Here is a 21,385-nt window from a genome sequence, read left to right on the forward strand (position 1 = left end):
TGAAGGAAGGGACTGCTTAGTATCTGCAATGTCATGATCAATACCTGCACTTCTGCTCTCCTTTCCCACACGCACTCTGCAAAGTTTGTAGGCAAAAGCTTAGTTCCTCCTCAGAAGCACAGTACACATTTTGGACAAGCTGCAGAATACAGAACTAAATAAAAATATTATTGGGAATGCAAAGGTGAGCAGCTTAGAACGGATACACTGTGTAAGTAAACAACAAATACATAGTGTAAGTAAACAATAAAAAATTGGGAAGATGCTGCATATGCATGATGAACACTATGAATTGGTTTTGGAGACAATAAAGGATGAAAATTAAATATTTCTGTGGGAAAAACTGTAATCTGCTTGACATGCTCCAAATAATGATTGAAGAGAGGATCTATGCTGAATGGGAAAATGCAGATTCACCCAAATTATTCAAGCCAGCATAGAATGAGGACTGTGTTAAGGATACAGGGTGAAGATTGTTAGAAGATTGTAAGAAATCTGCCATTTAGAGCATCAACTGTAAGGAAAACTTTAGATTTAAATGAGAGTAAAAGAGAAGACACGCAAATGGAAGGGATCAGAGAGAGACAAGGAAAGACAATTCTTAGTCTTATTGAGAAAAGATAGCAAGATACAAAAGATCTAAGGTGAGAATAAACTCACTCCCTTATCAAGCTAATACAACAGTTACTTCTTGTCCTTCATTAATGCTATATGCATGTAGTTGACCCCAAAGAAAGGCTCTTATATGGATTTTTATCTTCAAGGAAAGGAAAATGCTTCTGCAAATATTTAATGCACAAACTATTTGTGTAACACTTTGTGCTGGAGAAATTTAATGCTTGTGGATGGTGGATTTGTGCCCTGCAGTTTCAAAACCAGTGGCAGGGTGGTTTGAGCACATTATCTCAGGAGGTCTCTCCTAATCTTGTCCTGGACAGCTTTCCTAACAAAATTTAAATTGGTTAAAGTAAGAACAGAAGCATTTTTTATTCACTTAACTGTCTATTAAAGGCAAACTACATTGTTCGATTTAATAAAATACATTTGTTCCCATAGCAGCTTTGCATCTGTTTCTCACAACAGATCAAGTATATAGCAAAATACTTCTGAAGACATAACACAGAAAAAATCATACACTTTAACATAGTGTGTGATGAAACACAGTAGTTATCTGCCAAGCAACAAATCACCTGGCTGCATTTCTCTGTCTGAGAAGAGCTGGTAAATACTGTAAATACATACAAACATGAAAACAGGATAATTAGCTGATGTGAGAGCAGTACTGGTGAAGTTCACTAGATCTGGTGAAAATTGTTTTTTGCTTTTGTAATGGCATAAATTTAATACCATTGTCCTTTATATTTCATTAATTGTGATCCTAACAGTAAGGATTTTCTTCGAGATACAATAAACAGTCAAAAATCACCTTGGTTTCAATAATATAAGCAACTCCTTTAAAAATTCTCTTCGAAATGCAGAATTGTAGTCCAAGGAAAATCCCCAGATTCTACAATATTTCCCATATGATTTATGAGTATCTACACATAAAGTTTTCTTACATTCAGTTATCTACAATTTTCAGCTGTGTTTTGGGAGATGTTGCACTTGTAATCGACTTTCCTTAAAACTCAAAGGTAGTGAATAAGATCACAATCTTCAAAAACAGCAGCACTGAAGAAATCTCTCACACTGCATAATCTTCAGATTAATACCCCTCTATACTCATGTAAAATATGTAGGAGGTAGCCAGTAAACTTTCTCAAGATTAAATATATAATAATTATCTGTAAGATAAGATGTTAATTTACAGGAAATGCTGTTTGTGTTGATTTATTCTTTCCACTGAAGCTGTAGAAAACCCTGCAGACATGACAGCTTGCAAGGTACAAGGCACAGTTGGTGCTTGCAAGGGTTGTAACCAAAGATCAAGGGTTTGCTAAGGATGTGACAGTAAATGCAGTAACTTTTTTGTTTTACTGACATGTGTCCTGAAGAATATTTCTAAACTCCGAGGAAGACAGTACAATTATTAACACAATTATTGACATTCTATGAAAATTTTAAAAGTTTCCTCCAATTTGTCCTGCATTGGAGACTGAATTCAGATTTCAATGATTTTATACAGATTCTATACAAAATAGAAATATATAGCTCATTTTTAGTTGTGAATCTATAATGACAGACACTTGATGCTATGTTTTATAACTCAATCGTATAAGAAACTTTCATTCCTACTAATAAAGTTTGGAGAATTCTTGGAAATGCCTCATTATCGCTTTCATGGTAGGGGAGTCTGAAGTATAGCTATTGAATTTTAGAAGATATTTAAGACACCAAATACTCTAGTTTTACACGTTATGAAATTGGACTGGAAATTTGAAATATAGTAAATGCTTAAAGCAGTCAGCCAGAAATATGCATAAGGCATGCAAAACTGAAAGTGCAATTGGTTTTCAGATTCTTTGCTGCCTTCTACTATTTCTCTAATAAATAAATCAAGCACGACATGACATGCTTTATTTTGTGAAATTGGACACAAATGCATGCTTTATTGTCACTTAATTCTCTAACTCAGCAAAGCAATGTGTACTCAGTATTTTACATTGACAAATAGCATACCAAGTCAGAACTAGCGCAGAAGCATTATATTGCAAATACTAAAAAGCTAAACAAAAAGCAATGGGTATATTCAAATCTCAGGTTGCAGATAATTCTACTTAGTATGTCATTAATTGAGATAAGAATATTAACCCTATGACAAAAATTTAAATTAAATTAAAGCAATTCTTTACTTTGCCTTCCAGCATCTGGATGGAGTTGGTTTTGAGACTGGCTATAGAAATATTAAAATTTCTTAGACTGCAGATTACTAGTAGATATTTTAAATGCCTTTAATATGGCTAAATTCATTTATGTGCTCAAAGCTAGCACAGGCTATGAACCATTTGTAACTGTCTCATCACCAATGATTCATAGATTTTATTTCCACTTTGTCAATGAAAATTATCTATCTCAAATTTGAAATTATGCTGTTTCATAAGTGAGTTGTAACTGCAAAATAAAACATGACTTAAAGAGTGAAGTATGTTTCGATATTTCTGGATTAAAAAAATAGCTATTACTGTTTAGTATCTCTAAAATGCTGCATTTTTTATATTCACCAGAATGATAATCAGATATCAATTTAAAGTAGCTTAGCTTGTTTAACAATTTGTTTTCCAAAATTATACATAGCAGCCTATGCACAGGGGCTTCCATTGAATACATTTGATCTCTTCTTTTCAAGGCAAATTTTACATCATTTTGAATTTGGGGGAAAATAATAAATACATGCTGAATAAAAAACCTCAGCTTGTTGGTCAGTGTAGGTCTGTGTAATATAAAAAAGCAAGAAAGGCTAAATCATTTTTACTTCCTGCTGGCAAATCTCTTTTAATGGGTTTTTATGAAATGAACTCAGTTTCTGAGAAGGCTGTAAGTTGATATGGGTTTATTCTTATAATGAGCTGGTCAATTATTATTGGAATCTTTTTACTGTTCGTGAGTCATTCATAAAGTAATGCTAATATCTGTCAGTAGACAAGTGCTGTGCACGCATGCCAACCGTTTTGAAAAAAACATCTTCAGAAGTGTATATAACTAATAGTGAAGAGAAGACTATGCATTTGGCTGGTCATATTTGCTAAGTGACTACTAACAGGTACTTCATAAATTGATTATCATAAATATTGGAAGATGGAGCTGTAACCATTACTGCTTTTTCAGTCTTGTCTGTGATTCCTACACAGTAAAGTTGCTCTTGAATTATTCATCTTGTGTATCTGAAATCCTACCATATGATTGGGTCTCTGGCATAGATTCATAGTTTTACAGTATGAAACAAAGGAACAGATTTCAAATAATAATTTTTCTTTGAACATGAATATCCTAAATGTTCTAAGTAGGAAATATATTAAGTCATGTAAGGATACAGAAAAAAAAATTGAATAAAAGATTTTGCAATAATTTTCAACATTGTATTTCCAATAATGATTGTTTTGTTTCCAATGTCATCTGAAGAGTTGTTTTTTTTTCCTATATAACTTCTGAGCTAGTCTCCCAGTCCTCCTGCAGCTGACCAGAATGTTATAAAAAAAAAATAAAGCTGAGAGCAATTTCCCAACATTTCTTGTCTGCAAAAAAACATGTCAGAATGTTCATGAACAGTAAGTACAACAAAAGACAGAGAAAATTGCTAAATCAAATAGTCATTTTAAACTTAATTGTCAACTCATACATTCTGTAGAATTTGACCAGCTCTTACTCTGATGAATTACCAATTCACACACTGCTTAAAGCAAAACTGAAAAATGAAACTGAAATTTACTCATCTAGCAGTCAGTGGTTAGCATATTTCTTCTGATGATTACTGAAGTAGAAATATGTAGGCTGATGAATACAGTTTAAGGAAAAGAATTCTGAGATTCTCAGTTTGACTTCATTAATCTTAGGTTTGTATCTAAATACTGTTCAAACAGTGCATTTTAGGCTATTTCACTATTTTGTAGTTGAACTGAAATTCGTTAGCACGCTATTTCCTCCCATGTTTCCATGAAGTAGCAAAACACATTCTCTTAAAATATATTTCAATGACATGCATATAGAGTTAGTTTGTATTCAGTGGCTTTTAGGAACAGAAGGCATAAACAGATGAAAAAAAAAAAAGTTTTAATGCTTTCTTGAGTGAGATGTATAATAAGCAGGGCCTCTAAGTAACTCAGAATAAGTATGACAAAACCTTATACACATTGTATTGAATAGAAATTTGTTGAAGCAAGAAAAACGTTTAATTTACAAAAAGAATAATTTCATAGTGAAATAAACTCATTTTAGAAGCTTTTATCTTTAAAGTCAGCCAAACTCAGAAATAAATTTAAACCACTATCTGATATGAATACATCTCTGGTATGATCTAATAAGATTCAGTGTTGGTAGGCCAAAGTTCATTTATCAAATACGATAAACGAAGAAAAATTAATGATTTCAGCTGGTAACAGAAAATACCTTACAAACTATTGCTAAATTAAATCCTCATATAAGCAGAGTAACGCTTATTTAATTCATTGTTAAAAGTCTGTTGAGAGAGTTCATAATCGGTGATTTTAAAGCCGTAAATGCAGAACTCCTGAGATTGGCTAGAAAGTAAAGTAATCTTAATGAATGTAACTGCTATGTGATACTGCATATGGATTTAGGTGAATTGATGAAGCTTTTTGCTTATCTGTTAGTAAAAGATATGCAATAGATAAAAAGATAGTGCAGCTTTTCTGCATGGACTTGTCATTCCTTATTCTGCATGCATGGATTCTTTGTATGCATGCATAGTTTCAGATTCTTTCATTTTTTCTTACCCTCATGCCTTCAAATCGTGACAATGCTCTTAGAGGTCTCAAAGCTCTTAGTGTCCTAAGGGACTTAATGGCACCAAGTTCAGAGTAACCCAATGCATTTGCTGTTAAGCTAACCAAAGAGACCTATATGAAAACAGGAAAGTAAAAATTATTATATTATACATACTACTTTACATACCATAGATGTGAGACACAAACTTCTTTAGAAGAATTTTAGAAGAATTTGGACCACTTTCTTCAGGAATACGAAGTCTTTTAAATAAAAAAAAGAGAATTAATGAGAAAGAAGAGAAAGATAAGTAAATAGTTAAACAAAAATGCCATAAGGTAACAGTTAGTATCTGAAAACATTAATAATTAGGAATTTCATATTTTAATAGTGATTTGAGGGCAATTTTTTTCCCCCCTCTGTTATACAATGCTGCTAGAATTAGTAATTATAGTTGATAATACTCCTTTGATTGCCCACAGCTAGGAGGGAATAATTGAAGCCTGTTTTGAGTTAACAGATGGGTCACAGAGTAACTTTCTCTGGAAACTGGTAGATTGATTATTCTATATTCAGTTATACTAACTAATGTTTTAGCCTGATGACCAAATTTACGTACTTTACAGGCTGACATTAACCTGGAACATGCTGTTTTTTAAAAGACAGCACAGAAACAGTTCCAGTAGGCAGCAGAACTACTAAAGTCACGTTTTCACCTGCCAGTATGTATCCTACATCCCTGCATTTCCTCAATGAGATATAGATATCCTCTACATTCACAATGGTTCTTGACAAAATAATTTCAGTTTTCACTCCATTTCCCCTGAATGGTCTTTCATTATCCTGTTCCAATTCCTAAACTAGTTATTGGAAAAAAATATTTTAATAGTCAAATATACTATTTAATTATTAAAAACAAATGAACAAACAAAAAACACCCACCCACAAATCAACAAGGAAAGAAAAGCCTGCAGCGGAGCTCTTCATTAATCATGTTTAGAAGCAAGTATTAGTTGTGAAATCTTGAACTTTTCTCTTCTTGCTAATCCTCATCTTTACTAACCTGCAAAACTAGGACCTTTTGGAATCTGATTTTTTTTTTTACAGTACCTTCATAATGCTATCAAAAACTTAATTTTTCAAGCTGTAATAATCTAATGCCAAGTTAAAGAAAATATCTATATCATTCTTAATTCACTGAAAGCAGGACAAAATGCATTTTAATTTTAAATGTCAACTTGCTTAATATTTCTTTTTCCTGTAAGTTTTACCAACCACTGGTACAGTATGCATTTTTGCACACTGGAGGTTTTCTTAAGGAGGCAAACTGAGGACATTTGTTTTAAACTGTCATCCTAATTTTAAATTGCATCAATTCATAGAGAAATTGTCTCCCACGATTCATGCTACAGCACAGTAGATTTAAAACTATTAGATAGCTCCATAAGGAAAGATAATTGAGTTTGATTTCAAACACAGGTGTGAAGATTATAAGTTCAATAATATTTTGTGGACTTTTATACTAAGTAAGTCACACAATCAATGCTACACATGCATTTTGCATTCTTTGTAAAAATTTTATTCAGTCATATGCACTACAGAGTTTGTAGTTGGATATTTTGGATAATTGTTTTTCAGTAAGAAGGGTCTAGTAGAAGAGACATTAATCTGAATGCTGGATGTGATTTAGACCACAGGAAGGAAAGTGGGGCCATGGGGCCTTAAGGTGGGTGTGAGCAGTGCTGAGAATAACTGCAAATACCTGGAGAGTTAGTATGTTACATTCCTTTGTTAGCTGGACTGTATTATTATTAATTCTGTGGTATAGAAAAGTAGTAATGTAAGGATAAAATGAAAGACAAAGAACTATGGATTTTTTTTTCCACCTACCTTACTTTTTAAACTGGAAAGCATTTTAGGTGGTATACACTTAAATATTATGGTTGTAGAGAAAGTAATGAAAAAAAAAGAGTAAAAATACCACCTAGGAAATACAATACATACATCAACAATCAGAAAGTCCAGCCAGCACCAGGCATTAGTAAAGTATGTTTGATAGCCATAGGCCACCCACTTCAGCAGCATTTCCAGAATGAAGATGTAAGTGAAGACTTTGTCAGCATATTCCAGCATGGTCTTGATAGTTTTGCGCTGTTCAATATATATATCTTCAAAAGCCTGTAAGAAAAATATTCAAACATATTTGTTTTACATTTAACAACAGCATATAGTTTAGGTTTTAACAACAAGGAATAAAAAGAAAGGGAGCAAATTTTCTTCAAGAACAGGGGTGGGACTATCACTTTTATTTCAAGGTTTCTTTTCTAGTAACTCAGTATGTTTTTCCTCTACAGAAAAATATTTTACAACTTACAGGAAGGAAAAGCAACAACTACTCTGGTCAGAGATTTTTATTTATTTATTGCTGCTGTTCAGTTATTCTACTCAGATTGTTTTCAATTCTCAGAAACAGCTTTGATTCTACAAAGAGATGGGAGTGAGCAGAATTCTACTGAGAGAATCTGGTTTATATATAGGGAGATCCATTTACAAAATCCAGGGCCATAGCTGTAAAATTTTCAGGACAATGACAAAGCAGTTGATCTTATGCTGCTAAGTCCTTCTAGTTTTTGAAAATTTTAAGTGATAAATCATAAAACAAGTTATTCTTTTTTAAAACAAACAAACAACAGCAACAAAAAGCCCAAATACCTGCTTTATAGTATTTTTCTCTATTTATTAGGTGCATAAAATTTCTTATAATCCTTGCAATGTTATTTATGTTTTCTGTTTTTTCAATTTTAGAAATTTGAGAGAAGATGTTGTTCAAACGTATAACATCTGTTATATGTTTTTCAGTACGCTTCAGTACACTTACATGTTCAGTAACTGTTTCTGTCATCTTATACATTTTGCTGTTAATTACTTTTAAATCTTAACTATATTACTATTATAAAGGTTATTGGTTTTATTGGAATGAAAGAACTGGAATGATCTGACAGCTTGCAGATATTTGGGTATTCATTGATACTAAAACTCATTTTTACCCAGACTGATTTTGAAACCCTTTTGTCAGTTCAAATGATTAGTGTTTGTCTATCAGTTGGTATTCTCTCAGGAGAATGAGATGCTAACACTTCGGGATCAAAACACAATGATGGACCTTTATAGGTTTTCTGTCTAATTTTCTTTCATTTAAATCTGCGTTGCTTTTGTTTTCTTCAATCAGTATCATCAACCAAAATTCAATAGTGTAGATACGAATCTTTTATCATTTCAGTGGGTTTTAGAATACAGGAAAGCTATCAGATTGCGTTGTATAAAAGTTGCATAGTTGATTGTTATTTTGATATTAAACCAGAGAAAACCAAAGTGTTTACAGATTTAACCAAAACTAAGGTCAGGTATAATCATAAACTGTGAACTACTAGCTCTACTTTAAAGTTTTCTAAGGAATGGCCTAAGGAGCTTCTAATATACTACTGCAAAGTAATTTTGTTTAACAATTCAGGAACTTAAGTAATTTACTGAATGGTAATTGTATCTCCCTGAGTGGATGCTAGACATACTTACAGGTTATTTCAGGGTTTAATTTGTCAGTTAATCTCAAATTTATGTATTCATTGTCATCGTTTTTATTTGTAAAATAATATAATAAGTGTTGTTTCTTTTATTATTATAGATTTATGTTACGGTCGTAATCTCATTATTCTGTTCTCACAGGCTTGTTATACTTACCGCACAATGATCAACAACATTTTTTACATATATCCTTTTAGTCTACACAAGTCTGAACTAGAAGCGTGAATGATAAATTTTTATTCTTAGAGGAGACAGTTATTTTCCCTGAGACACATCAATAAACACCAGCAAAACTAGAGACCAAACCCAAATAATAAAGCTAAATGTGTTTTCTTCTCATGTTGTCCCCCTCCCAGATTCAGGCATATTAGTTTCAGTTGTGGAGTTAAATTCTCTAATCAATTATATCTGTTCTTTTTGGACATATTATTGAGAAGAGACTTTTTCTACCTGTTTTTTAAAGTCCTGATCCTTTGAAAACATGAAATTACATGCTTTTTAACTAAGTTAAAACAATGTTTTCCGAGAGCAGTTACAATACTCTCCATGTTTTACTCACCAGGGCTCCACTGCTGAGGAGAATCATAAAGACAATGAAAGTCTCAAACCAGTTGTGTTCAACAATTCTGAAGCATGTTTTTCTAAGATTCCACCACTGCTTTCCTCTCCCTTCTTCTACACTTACTTGACAGCACTTGAACCTCCGTACACAGCCTTACAACAGCATATGTATTGAGAAAAAGAAAGATTTTGTTGAATTACGTAACTGTTGGCTGTGTGTACTTAGTAACACAACACAGCATTTCCAGAAGCTATGCTATTTAGTAAAAGTCAGAGGATTTTCATCTAGATGGTCTTTTTCTCCTTCAAAGCGATAAAATACAACAATGAGACAATTGAAATTTACAATTCAAAGAATGGATGAGAAAAAGTATTTCTTATTTATCAAGATTAACTGCTCAATACAGTATATGCAAAAAGATAAAAATTCATGCAACATAAAGCTAAATTATAAAGTAAGAAATAAAAAATATATTAATTCATTCAAAATTAAAGTCTATATGGTAATTCTTGGGCAAATGTTTTATTGTACTTTCTTTTGTGTGAGATACCAAATTCAATATCCATATGGTGAATTATGGCCTAAAAGCATTACTGCTTCCAATCATAGTTTAAAAACTGACAAAAAAGTAAATAATTAAACACAAATATTAAGAATTAGTTTTGACAATTTATTGTTCCATATTTCATAAATAAGTTTGGATTTTTTTTGTCTCAGACACCTTCAGTGAAGCAGGCCTCTGGCTCCATGGATTCCTCAGGTTCAGCTTCTGGTTGCTCTTCTGCAGGAAGTCCAATGTCAACTGTGCTGCCTTCAGATGAACTGGACATATTTAGCTTCTGTAAAAAAAAGAAAAAGAATCACAAATTTCCATTAAATACTTTTAGGAAAATATTAGTATTTTCCAGAATAATTTAATAGTTCTTTTGTTCTGGTATTCAGTGCAAGTTAATTGCTGACAAACTGAAGGGAAATTTGTACAGTTTTTAAATTTTCCTTTGTACAGTATCGATCTTAATAAGGATTAAAGAAAAATAGATTTTAAATTACAAAATATAAATAATGGTTCTAAGCCTGCAAAGATTTATGACCACAACTAACTAGTAGTGGTAAAGATCTCTTGTCCTGGACAGAGTACAACTTAAATATATATCCAGCAACCTGTTAAGTCTACTGAAAAGCAGGTAACAGCCCAAATATAACTACAGAAATGAGGTGGCAGCTGAAAGAAAAGAGGAGGAAAAAAACCACTGATAAGCATAGAAGGTTGTATTCTACAGGTGGAGGACAATATCTTTAGCAAGAAAATGGGTAAAGATATCCAGTTTTAGCTTCAGTCATTAATTTTCACGAGAAACAGTTTATAGAGGTTTTATTTTTAAATTCTGTTTTCACCTAAATATTGCCTTTTTAATATTTTAATAAAAATAATATTTTCTTCTAGCAATCCAACACTCATAACTCATCCTTTGCAGTATATTTTGCCATTCAAATTCATTTTGAAAATACTTTTCAAAACTTTAAAAACCTTTTCATTTTGGAAAAAATATTTACTTTTCCTTTCAATTCACCATTCTCTTTCATGCATTTTGGACACCAAAATTAAATTCTTTAAAATCAGCAGTGCTAATTAACAGTTTTTCTAAAATACAGTTCTCAACAAAACATAGGTCATAAGCAGTTCTTGATTATCTTGGTTCCTCATTCCTTTGCATCCTACCTCCTGTTGGAACTGTAGTAATTTTTAACCCTTTCTCACATTTCTGCTCATCAAGAATTAAACCCTCTTTTATACACTTACTCTATAAAGAAGTGTCAAAATAACAAATGGTGAATTACTGAATACACTGGCTTGGGTTGAGTAAAGAAAAATATGCAGAAGGGAACAAGAGAAATGCACAAAGTATCTAAATACCTCTTTGCTCTCCTCCAGGTCTGATTCACTACTAAACTCCTCTGTATTTAAATTTTCAAAGTCAGATTCACCCACAGCAATGGGCACTGTCACAGTCAGGCTTGGGTTGTTTATGAATGACATATAATCACTTTCATCAATTATATATTTCTCCACACTGCTGCCTGTGCCTATGCCACTAGTTGTTCCATTCACATCTTTAATATAATCATGGTCCTTGCTGAATTCTGCAGTATGGTTGGAAATACAACTGTTTTTGTTGTTCAAATCTTCAAGTGGTTTGATTTCATCTAAAGCTTTTTGTTTTTTAACGAAAGCTTTTTGGATGAATTCACGTGCTTTTCTTTTCACATAGTCTATGCCCTTCTGCATTCTTGCTACTGCAATTTGGAGATTGTTCATTTCATTATCATCATCTGTCACAGCAAGGTTGTCAGCACTAAATGAGCTCAGCAGCAAGGCCAAAAATAGGTTCAGTACCTGCAGAAAGATGAAAAAAGAACATTCTAAAATTCACGTCAACAAAGAACTTGCTCTTTGTTTAAAAAGTCCTACTAACAGCATTGAAGGCTGAAATCTCAACAGTTCACAAAAACAAAATAAAAGCACCCTCAGAACTCTTACCCCATGAAAAACGGAGGGTATTTGTTTGTTTCGATTGTGTCTTGTTTATTATTAAAAAAATATTTCAACTGATGAATATCTGTAAACACATTCTTAAATCCAGATGGCATATAAATATTTTGTTAGAAAAATCTTATCACCTGAGATAACAAACTTGCTATTCAGCATCATAAAATTGTTTAATTTATTCCTTCACACAGTCGAAACAAGATTTAGATGACTAATCCTATGTTATAAATAATAATAAAATTACAGCAAATGATTTATTAAGAGCCCATAAACTAAAATTGTTTGGAGAACAAATATTTAGAAACAGCCAAAAGACAAATTAAGAATGTGACTAAGAGCTCACTCTAACATCATCTTAGCTTTTTAATATCACGAGGTACAGAATACTTTGTTCTGTATCCAAAAAATCTCTTACACTTGAAACTACCAGCCTAAGTGCTTTATTGAAGTAGAGCCAGAACACTTAGTTCTCTTCAGAATTGAACCCACTCTGTTATTGAAGAGTATTTTGTAAATGTTTTGATTACATACCACTAAGTTTCCAATCACCATGACCATCATGAAGACAGTAAGGCACATTGCTTGGCCAGCAACCTCCATACAGTCCCACATTGTTTCTATCCATTCTCCACACAGCACTCGGAATACGATCAAAAAAGAGTGAAAAAAATCTTGCATGTGCCATCGTGGAAGTACACAATCACTTGCAATTTTGCAGACACATTCCTTATAGTTTTTCCCAAACAGCTGCATCCCAACAACAGCAAAAATGAACACAATGATGGCCAGAACGAGAGTCAAATTTCCCAGAGCTCCCACTGAGTTGCCAATAATCTTAATCAGCATATTTAGAGTTGGCCAGGATTTTGCTAATTTGAAGACTCGTAACTGGAAGAAAAGAAAAGCAGCGTTTAGGACAAGCAGAAACAAAAAATACAAAGATATTTTTATGGAAAGACACTACTACAAAAAAATGCCTCCTGTTGAAAGTTTATGTTCTTTTCTACATGCATGATGTTCAAAAGGTCAGTCACAAAATTTTGCAAAGTTAGAGCTTGATAACTTCAAAGCATAATTTTCCCCCAAACCCAAGAAACAATCTGTTAAATAGAGTTTAAAATTTAGGGTCCATCTTTTAAAATAAATGGGGCTACTTTTCTGCAGTTATTTACACAATGGATCTTCTCCTGTGATATTAATCAGAGCACAATACATCTATCTAAAGAGTCTGCATAGCAGGATGTTTAAAGTGTGTACATATAATAAATAGATCGGAAATAGGCCAAGACACCCACTGCTATTTATTTTTCTGGATCTCTACTGATTCATGCTGAAGACAGTAAGGTATCAAATATGGATTTGTGTGGATTTGTACTGCTGAAAGAGACTTCAGGATCAGTATCGTAGCAAATAATGAAAATTTTTAAGGGGAAAAAAAAAACAAACTAATGAAGTATCATTGAATAATCAGTGCAACTGATGTATATTTACCAATCTGAATGATCGAAGAACTGAGAGCCCTTCTACATCTGCAAGACCAAGCTCAACCAAGCTAAGGGTTACAATAAATCCATCAAAAATATTCCAGCCTTCTTGAAAATAATAGTAAGGATCCATTGCAATTATCTTGAGAAACATCTCTGCTGTGAAGATTCCAGTGAAGACCTGAATTCAGAGTGCAGATGGTTATTTTTTGCAAATTATAATATTGCAGGTTTAGCTGTTGTCTAGGCTACCTATCGGAAATTAGCCTCATCCAAAACTGAGACTTAAAAACAGTTCACTGTGGTGATATATTATGACCACCTTACCTTAACAGAGGTCATATAAACCAACAATTTTTTTTCAAATAATTAAATTCTAAGCTGAAAAAGACATTATGTAAACTTCTGGTTTATAACATTTGTAATCCAATTTCAATTATATCAGGATACGGACTTCCTCATGTATTGTACAAACAATATCCTTAATTTGATTTTCATGGCATAAACCAGAATGCTTTCCAAGAAATTATATGGCATAACATAATTTTTGGTACACTTATTACATTATACAGCATTATAAATGAGGCCAAGTCTAAGAGTCCTGATGAGTAGCTTCTTTGCTTACACACCCTACAGTAATTCCATTCAGTTCAACAGAAATAAGATTATTTATAACAGCTGGAGATCAACAGAGATACGACAATTTGCAGAAGCTGAAGAAACTTCTATGTGGGTGTTGTCAGTAAGCTCAGTAAAGCCAATTGGCTCAGCTGTTTTTAAGTCAGGACTGAAATAACATTTAGAAGTGCATTTTAAACATGATATTTCCTAATATTTCTAATAATTTCCTATCGTGGAGTTCAATATTCTTAATGAAGCAGGAATCATATTTAGGGAGCCACCAAGGTACTGAGCCTGAGTAGGTTTAAGAGAAAGCAGTTGTGATTCTGAGTATTAGAATTTCTTATAGGATAAGAAAGTATGAAAGCCACCATTAAAGGGTAACTGAGCTCTGCACTGTGCTGGTTGTCTTTCCTTTTGGTTTTTGATAACTCAGTTTTCAAGTTGAACAAAAACTGCAACAGCTAAAGAGAATAACTGGGATAATCGGGATCTGGACAAGATTCTGACTTGTTCAGTGTAGGAACATAAATTCTCAAGATAGATTTTATTACTTCTAAATACATCACAGATGCAAGCACTGGAGAGGAAAAGTTACTTATAGTTATTATAGAGAATTAAAACCACCATGGAAGAAGTGGGAATGAATAAATACCATGTGAAAATAGGAATAAAGTTCCTAACCATTGTGACAGTGAAGTTCTCAAGGGCATTTAAAGATAAACTATGGGAGCAGGAGAATCCTGATAGCTTCTGCTTTGAGAAAGAAACTTAAGATTGAAAGAGGGTGGTGCTTACAGCCAACCTCTCTCACGCTCTCTTTCCAGTCTAATATTCACCAATATTTATATATTTTCCTGATTGGCAAGTAAGACTGTAATATATATATATATACAAGCTATAATACAAGACAAACTGCTACAATACAACATATTCAGAGTTTCCTTTATTATAAGTGTATGAAATTTGGTTAGGAATTTGTCTATTAATTTTCCTTTCCGAATTCTGTAGTTATTTATTTGATCTGAGATATTTTTTCCTTCATTACAAAACAAGGATTTTAAAAAATCACGTTATAAGAAATCAATTCTTAAAATAAGAGATGAAGTAGGACTGCAGCCACAGATACTTCTGTGTTATCAAACCTGTCAGTTCAAAAGCATCACAGCTACAGAAAATTAACTACTAAATTCTTTAATAATTTATCTTCTTGAAGTTGAAGGGAGAAAATATAGTTCACAACATGATAAAAAAGTTACCTTACTAATTATCTGATTCTAAAAATATAAAAGACTGTAAGAAGAATAATTACTGTGGGACATTTCTCATATTTAGAATAAGCATACATAGAGAACAATCCACGTATCCACATAAAAGTTCATTTAAAGAAGAAAATTCTAGAAATGCCTTTAAATGGCTCTTCTAGTGACTGTAAACCTATACTCAGGAAACAGAGCAAAGAGACGAAAGCAATTAAAAACACATTCATAATTTACACATTTGTATTGTATTGATTGAAGAAGAAACACATTTATTCCATGGTGTCTTTTTCATGGAAGTAATGCATTTCCTGCTTTAGTAGCCAGATAAATCAACTTCTATTTAATATAGACTTAATGTAGCAGTGGTGCCTTTTTTTTTTAAATATTTAATTTGGTTTTCCAGAACACAGGAAAATATTGATTTTACAGAATTCTAAGTTATGTAATCCAAAAATGTTACGATAGAATCTATTAGGAGGGTAACAAATGGTCAGTAAATCTGCTTTCTAAAGAGGTACAAACAAACAGACATACTTCCTTTAAAAACATAAACACAAAAAAAGCAACAGACTTACCAGATTTCCAACTGAAAGTACGTTATTGAATTCATCAGTCATCGGATAATGCTCCATGGCCATAAAGAGTGTATTTAAAACAATGCAAATTGTAATAGCCAGGTCAACAAATGGATCCATTACAACTAAGTTGACAATATGCTTTACTTTTAACCAATGAGGACTGCAGTCCCAGATCAAGAAAATATTTGCAAATTTATACCAACACGGTGGGCATTTCTGTCTTGATTCTTCGAGTTCTGTGGGAAAGCAAAATTCATAAGTACATGATTGTTCTAGCATTCTCAAGGCTAGATGAGTTATACCAGTCAAGTTATCAGTCTATAGTGGCATATCTTTTATAATTTTTATTCATTCCTAGTACAAAAAAAAACATTTTTATCACATACAGCTGAGCTTTTAAAGAGTAACTGAATAATATAACTACTAAAAATATGTATATACAGTTATATATTTGAAAAATATTCTATTATCTTTCTGTGTACAGTGAAGTGTTTTTTTAATAATATGTATAAGCGTCCCCTCAGTTGTTGTCATCAAACAGAACTTTGTAGTCCCAGCAAGCACAGGGTAGATGGTAGCAAAACAATGAACTACAAATGCTTACTTATGTAATGACTTTATTGAATATAGGCCTCTGAGTGTACTGATAAATATTCATTGGTTTGTTGGACAGTATCTATTAAGGTATTTTAAATCAGTTTTTAAGCTTCAAATCAGATTTTCAGGAAAAATATGGCATTAAGCTATGTATAACACACACCTTCCACAGTGTTTGTAAGGATGCTAGCAATGCTCATTGCTCTCTCTCTTAAAGCTGGATCTTCCAGATAGTCCATAGAAACATGCAAAGAGCCTGATATTCTCTTCCTCATTTCTGTCTCTGTAGTGGTGCCCTACACAGGGAACAGTAATAGGTGAGACCACATTTGAATAATAAAATAGACAAATACTACATAGATCCCTGTTATTAATATGCATATATACGTGCTTCGTGCACTTCAAGTTTTATCTTGTCAGACTTTTCTTACTTTTTAATATCTTTAAGATAATTTTTAAATGATAATAGGCAATAGTTACCTAACTGCTCAAGATTTAGTGAGAGTTTATTCACTTAACTATTGCATTTCTTTCCTTCAAGCTTAGAAGTATTATTTAAAGATATGAAAAGGACTGAATTAGGAATTAAAAAAATTGTACTTTTTTTGCAAACTATTTTTTCCGTGCTCTCACTGACAGAATATTCAATTTCCTATGACATAATAGTTTTTTTACACTAGACAAATTGTAGCAAGTAAGAAAAGTACGACTTCCTCATGCTTCCTCATGCTAGTATATTTCTAATTAATGTGAGTAGACAATTTTGAACTAAGAAATTTATTTCAGTGATCTCCTCTCCTATCTGCATACACATACACAGTGACAGCAATATGTGCTGCAAATATGTTCACACAGACATTTATAATTTGTATTTTTGGTAGTGTGTGCAGAAATGCAATATTCCAATTAACTATGCATTTATACTACAGAACTCCACCAGCAAAGGATGGAAATATATAGAAAGAAGAAAGAAATGGTAATAAAGAACTGCCTACTTCCTTACATTTTTAGTGGGTCTGATATAGAATCGTATATTATCAAAATTAACTGATAATGCTAATTTTGATATACTGGTAATAACAGTGTCTTACTGATTGCAGACGTATGATAACATTTTTGTATACTGTTCTCAATCGTATAGCAACTTTGATTTTGTGGACCATAACCAGCCAGACATTTATAGCAGCAAAATGAATGCATAGCCTGGTAATACAGTATAGTGCTTTTGTGGATGTATAGATAATGTTTTACTATATGGAAACTGCAAATTGCATTTGTTAGTTATAAGAATATTAGTAAGTAAATGCAAACTACCATATCTGTTTAACTTATTAAAGATTTTACAAGATGCAGGAGCATTCACAGCTTGACCAACCAGGAAGCATTGCCAAGGATTCCATTCTGTAGGTAACACTGGCTGGTGCAGTAAGAAAAGGCCATGATGCCTAAGCTGTTTAAAACTTTCTTACATTGTCATCAGTAGCTGGTTTATCTATTATCACCTCTGGCAGAAGCTGTCCAACAGGCGATGTAGGAACAGATGGTCCACCAACCAGGGAAACCACCCCATTGCAATCCACAGTGCTGTGCATCTTCCCATTCACTGGAAACACTGCCAGCATCCTGGATGACCTACTGGCCTGACTAATGTTACTGTTGCGCCGTTCACCGTGTCTGCGCGGCACAAAGAGAGAATCTCTTCTGCTATCATTGTCTTCAAAAGTGCTGTGCTCATCATCAGCAAAGTCATTTTCAGATCCTATATCCTTTGCTCTACCTCTGAAGCTGAAAAGACTTGTTCTGCTGTTACGCCTTGGGGAAAACAGGGAGCCACGAATGCTCAGCAAAGACTGTAGGCAAACAAAATTTGTGATTATTAACTGAAAACTTCAAACTTAGAATTGCCATTAGTACCACATATCTTTTTCATTTTTTTTCTTACATAACGTTAACCACTTTTAGCAGAAGTTAACGCTACTGTGAATATTTTGTACGTTCACCATATTTTGCAAGAAGAAATACCTCTGCTCATGGATTTTTAAATCAAAACCAGTTTTGAGCACTAATGAAATTTGTTCCTAATGTCTGCTAAAGTAGCTGGGTGGTTGAACAATATCCATCAAGCAAAAATACATTATAAACATGCATGTTTTTTTATATATGCAGCATCCTTCACATATTGAACCAACCTCCAAAATCATCGAAGCAGGAGGAAAATGTAAGGCTACCATAATGGAAAGACACCATAACATCTTAATAAGAATAGATAATGTATAATCCCTCTAAGAAACTAACTGAATCAGCTGAAGAATATTTTTAATATAATTTTTGAACAATGTTTTTACAAGAGCAGGTATATGAAGTTAAATTTCACTCGGATGTTTTGTCTTTTTTTACAAGACAGCCTAGCACCTATAGCACTTTCTCTCAGGTGCAAACAAGAATGAGAAAATGTAATGAAAATCCTGGTTTCTTTTCTTTAAGCAGTAGGTTCACATTACTGTACCAGGAAACTTGTTTTATAACAGCCTACGATGCCTTAAATATATGCTTCTATTAAAAATAACACATGCAATATGCAATACCTGATGTGGAGAAGAGTATTTCTTTTCATATGTCAGCCTATTGCCTTCAATAGATAACCGGAAACCTTTTCTTCTGATGCTGTCTTCTGATTCAGACTTGTGAAATTCATCTTCATCTTTTTCCTCTCCTCCAGATTGTTCTTTCTGTTTTCTTTTTTTCCTTCTATTTCTCCTCTCTTTGGCACTCTTTGAGCTCAATTTGGAAGCCTCTGAGGAACTTTCTGAAAGCCCACCTGCTCCTCCCGCGACACTGGGTTCCCTGGACTCTGCAGATGCTGTTACTGCCGCCGCTGCCACTGCTGCTGCCTGTCACATCACAGAATGAATTCATGTCACTCAGCAAACCATGACATCAAAACTGTTAAATTTTACTTGTACAGAATTTTTAGACCCCTTCACCCCCAAAGTCTTATCACTTACAAACTGTACTGATGACTAAAGAAAAACATAACAATATATTCCTGGTTCTGAATATTCTTGACTATGCCTCAGTTGTTCTCAGTACAATGCAGAAGAGAAAATCTCTGAGCTAACTCCAATACTGAAAGTCCAGCACAGTGGTTTTAATCTCCAAATTAAAAAAACAGGGATTTAAGTATCTCTACAAGAATTCCTGTTATGCGCTTTATTAAGCCATTAAATTATACCTGAGCTGCTTCTTGCTGCTTCTTTAGCTGTTCCAGCATTTGTTGAAATTCTGCCTCTTTCTGCTCTGCTTCTTCCAGGGTTGCTTGGTTCTGCTCTTCGTAAGCCATGGCAACCACAGCCAGGATCAAGTTGATCAGATAGAAGGAGCCCAGAAAAATCACCAAAACAAAAAATATCATGTATGTTTTCCCAGCAGCACGTAGTGTCTGGAAACAAAAATGCATTCATAAGCAAGAATAGGTAGACAAAGTTCTGTTTCTTATACTTTGAAAAGTAAGATAACATAACTGATTTTAGACTTCTTGCATTACAGGTAAAAACATGTTTAGTCTATCACCCATAACAAAATTCTCACCAGCTGATAAAGATTTTCCCAGAAGTCTTGGGTCATCAAACGAAACAGTGACAAGAAAGCCCAGCTGAAAGTGTCAAAACTTGTGTAGCCATAATTGGGATTTCTACCAGCTTTCACACACGTGTAACCTTCTGGACACTGCCTGCAAAGACAAACTGGCTGTCATCTTATATAGTTATTTTAGTATTATCAATTGGAACATACAGAAGATTGTGATTAAAAGTGTATTTTTCTTTGGTTAATCAGACTAGAAACACCAGAAATTGTGATTTATAATCGAGAATTTTTAAAGAACACTAAAAAATTATACAGGAAAGGCACAAATAAAAACCTACTATGAAAAGCTGAATCTAAACTTCTAAAATGTAATTCAAATAATTCCTTTAATTATTAACGCTGTAACTAATGTCACTGTGAAAACTACTGCCTGCTACTGAATGTGATAGTACTCCTGCATGCAGCAGGAACTGGAACATAGCTGGTGTTTTCTAGCTGTGCCATCTGTTGCTTCTCATGCCCAGCAGTAGCTACATTAATTGCAAATTACTGATTCAGCCATGCAAATACTAAGCTCATTAAGCAGTTCACTGAGCTCAATGGTCTACAACATTGCCAATGGATCAGGAACTCTGATCCAAATCGCAATGCAAAATCCTAATATCACTTCTTATGTGAAAGAATATATTCACTCAAAATATACGATGTATACCTTAAGATGGATCTAATTTATACACTGTGAAAAAAATCTCTCAAAAATTTGTCTTACCCAGCATCAGAACTGTTTCCACAAAGGAGAGCATCATTTTGCCCTTCCAGAAAATAAAAATGACCTGTTTAGGAAAGAATTTTCAAAAAATTAATAAAATTCTGAATATTGATCTGTGGGTTTGTTCTTTTGTTTTTAACAACTGAAGCTCTCTGAAACAAATAGTCCAGATCTATAAATAATATGATTTCAGATACATCTTTAAACGAATATTAGCATTGTTTCAGCAGGAGTGTAACTTGGAGTAAATGCCACCACAAATTGCACTAAAAGTCATCTCTCAGCTTATTGTTAAAATACCAAAATGCACTAAAAATCCCAAAGAACGCTGCTGGATGTAAATGAATTCTACCATTCTCCTTTCAGACTGACCAATGAACTAACTTAAAACTTACGACATTATACTGTACACTTACAA

The 21,385-nt window shown here is 33.2% G+C and overlaps 1 protein-coding gene across 9 annotated transcripts in view; it reads right to left on the reverse strand.

The window, feature by feature from the left end:
- Positions 1-21,385, reverse strand: part of LOC125696589 (sodium channel protein type 1 subunit alpha) — a 170,025-nt gene that overhangs the window by 18,492 nt on the left and 130,148 nt on the right. For 6 of the 9 annotated variants that reach the window (XM_048952398.1, XM_048952397.1, XM_048952396.1 and 3 more), the window contains 14 exons: positions 20,968-21,031; positions 20,202-20,343; positions 19,846-20,052; positions 19,199-19,504; positions 18,083-18,463; positions 16,777-16,909; positions 16,014-16,252; positions 13,563-13,736; positions 12,603-12,959; positions 11,439-11,918; positions 10,245-10,362; positions 9,521-9,675; positions 7,384-7,557; positions 5,391-5,513 (listed from right to left, as the gene is read on the reverse strand). In XM_048952398.1, coding sequence (XP_048808355.1) covers positions 5,391-5,513; positions 7,384-7,557; positions 9,521-9,675; positions 10,245-10,362; positions 11,439-11,918; positions 12,603-12,959; positions 13,563-13,736; positions 16,014-16,252; positions 16,777-16,909; positions 18,083-18,463; positions 19,199-19,504; positions 19,846-20,052; positions 20,202-20,343; positions 20,968-21,031 — 3,053 coding nt within the window. The remainder of the gene's footprint in view (positions 1-5,390; positions 5,514-7,383; positions 7,558-9,520; positions 9,676-10,244; positions 10,363-11,438; positions 11,919-12,602; positions 12,960-13,562; positions 13,737-16,013; positions 16,253-16,776; positions 16,910-18,082; positions 18,464-19,198; positions 19,505-19,845; positions 20,053-20,201; positions 20,344-20,967; positions 21,032-21,385) is intronic. The other 3 variants (XM_048952403.1, XM_048952406.1, XM_048952404.1) reach the window with 1 other exon arrangement.

This window comes from Lagopus muta, chromosome 8, assembly GCF_023343835.1.
Source record: "Lagopus muta isolate bLagMut1 chromosome 8, bLagMut1 primary, whole genome shotgun sequence".
NCBI lineage: Eukaryota > Metazoa > Chordata > Aves > Galliformes > Phasianidae > Lagopus > Lagopus muta.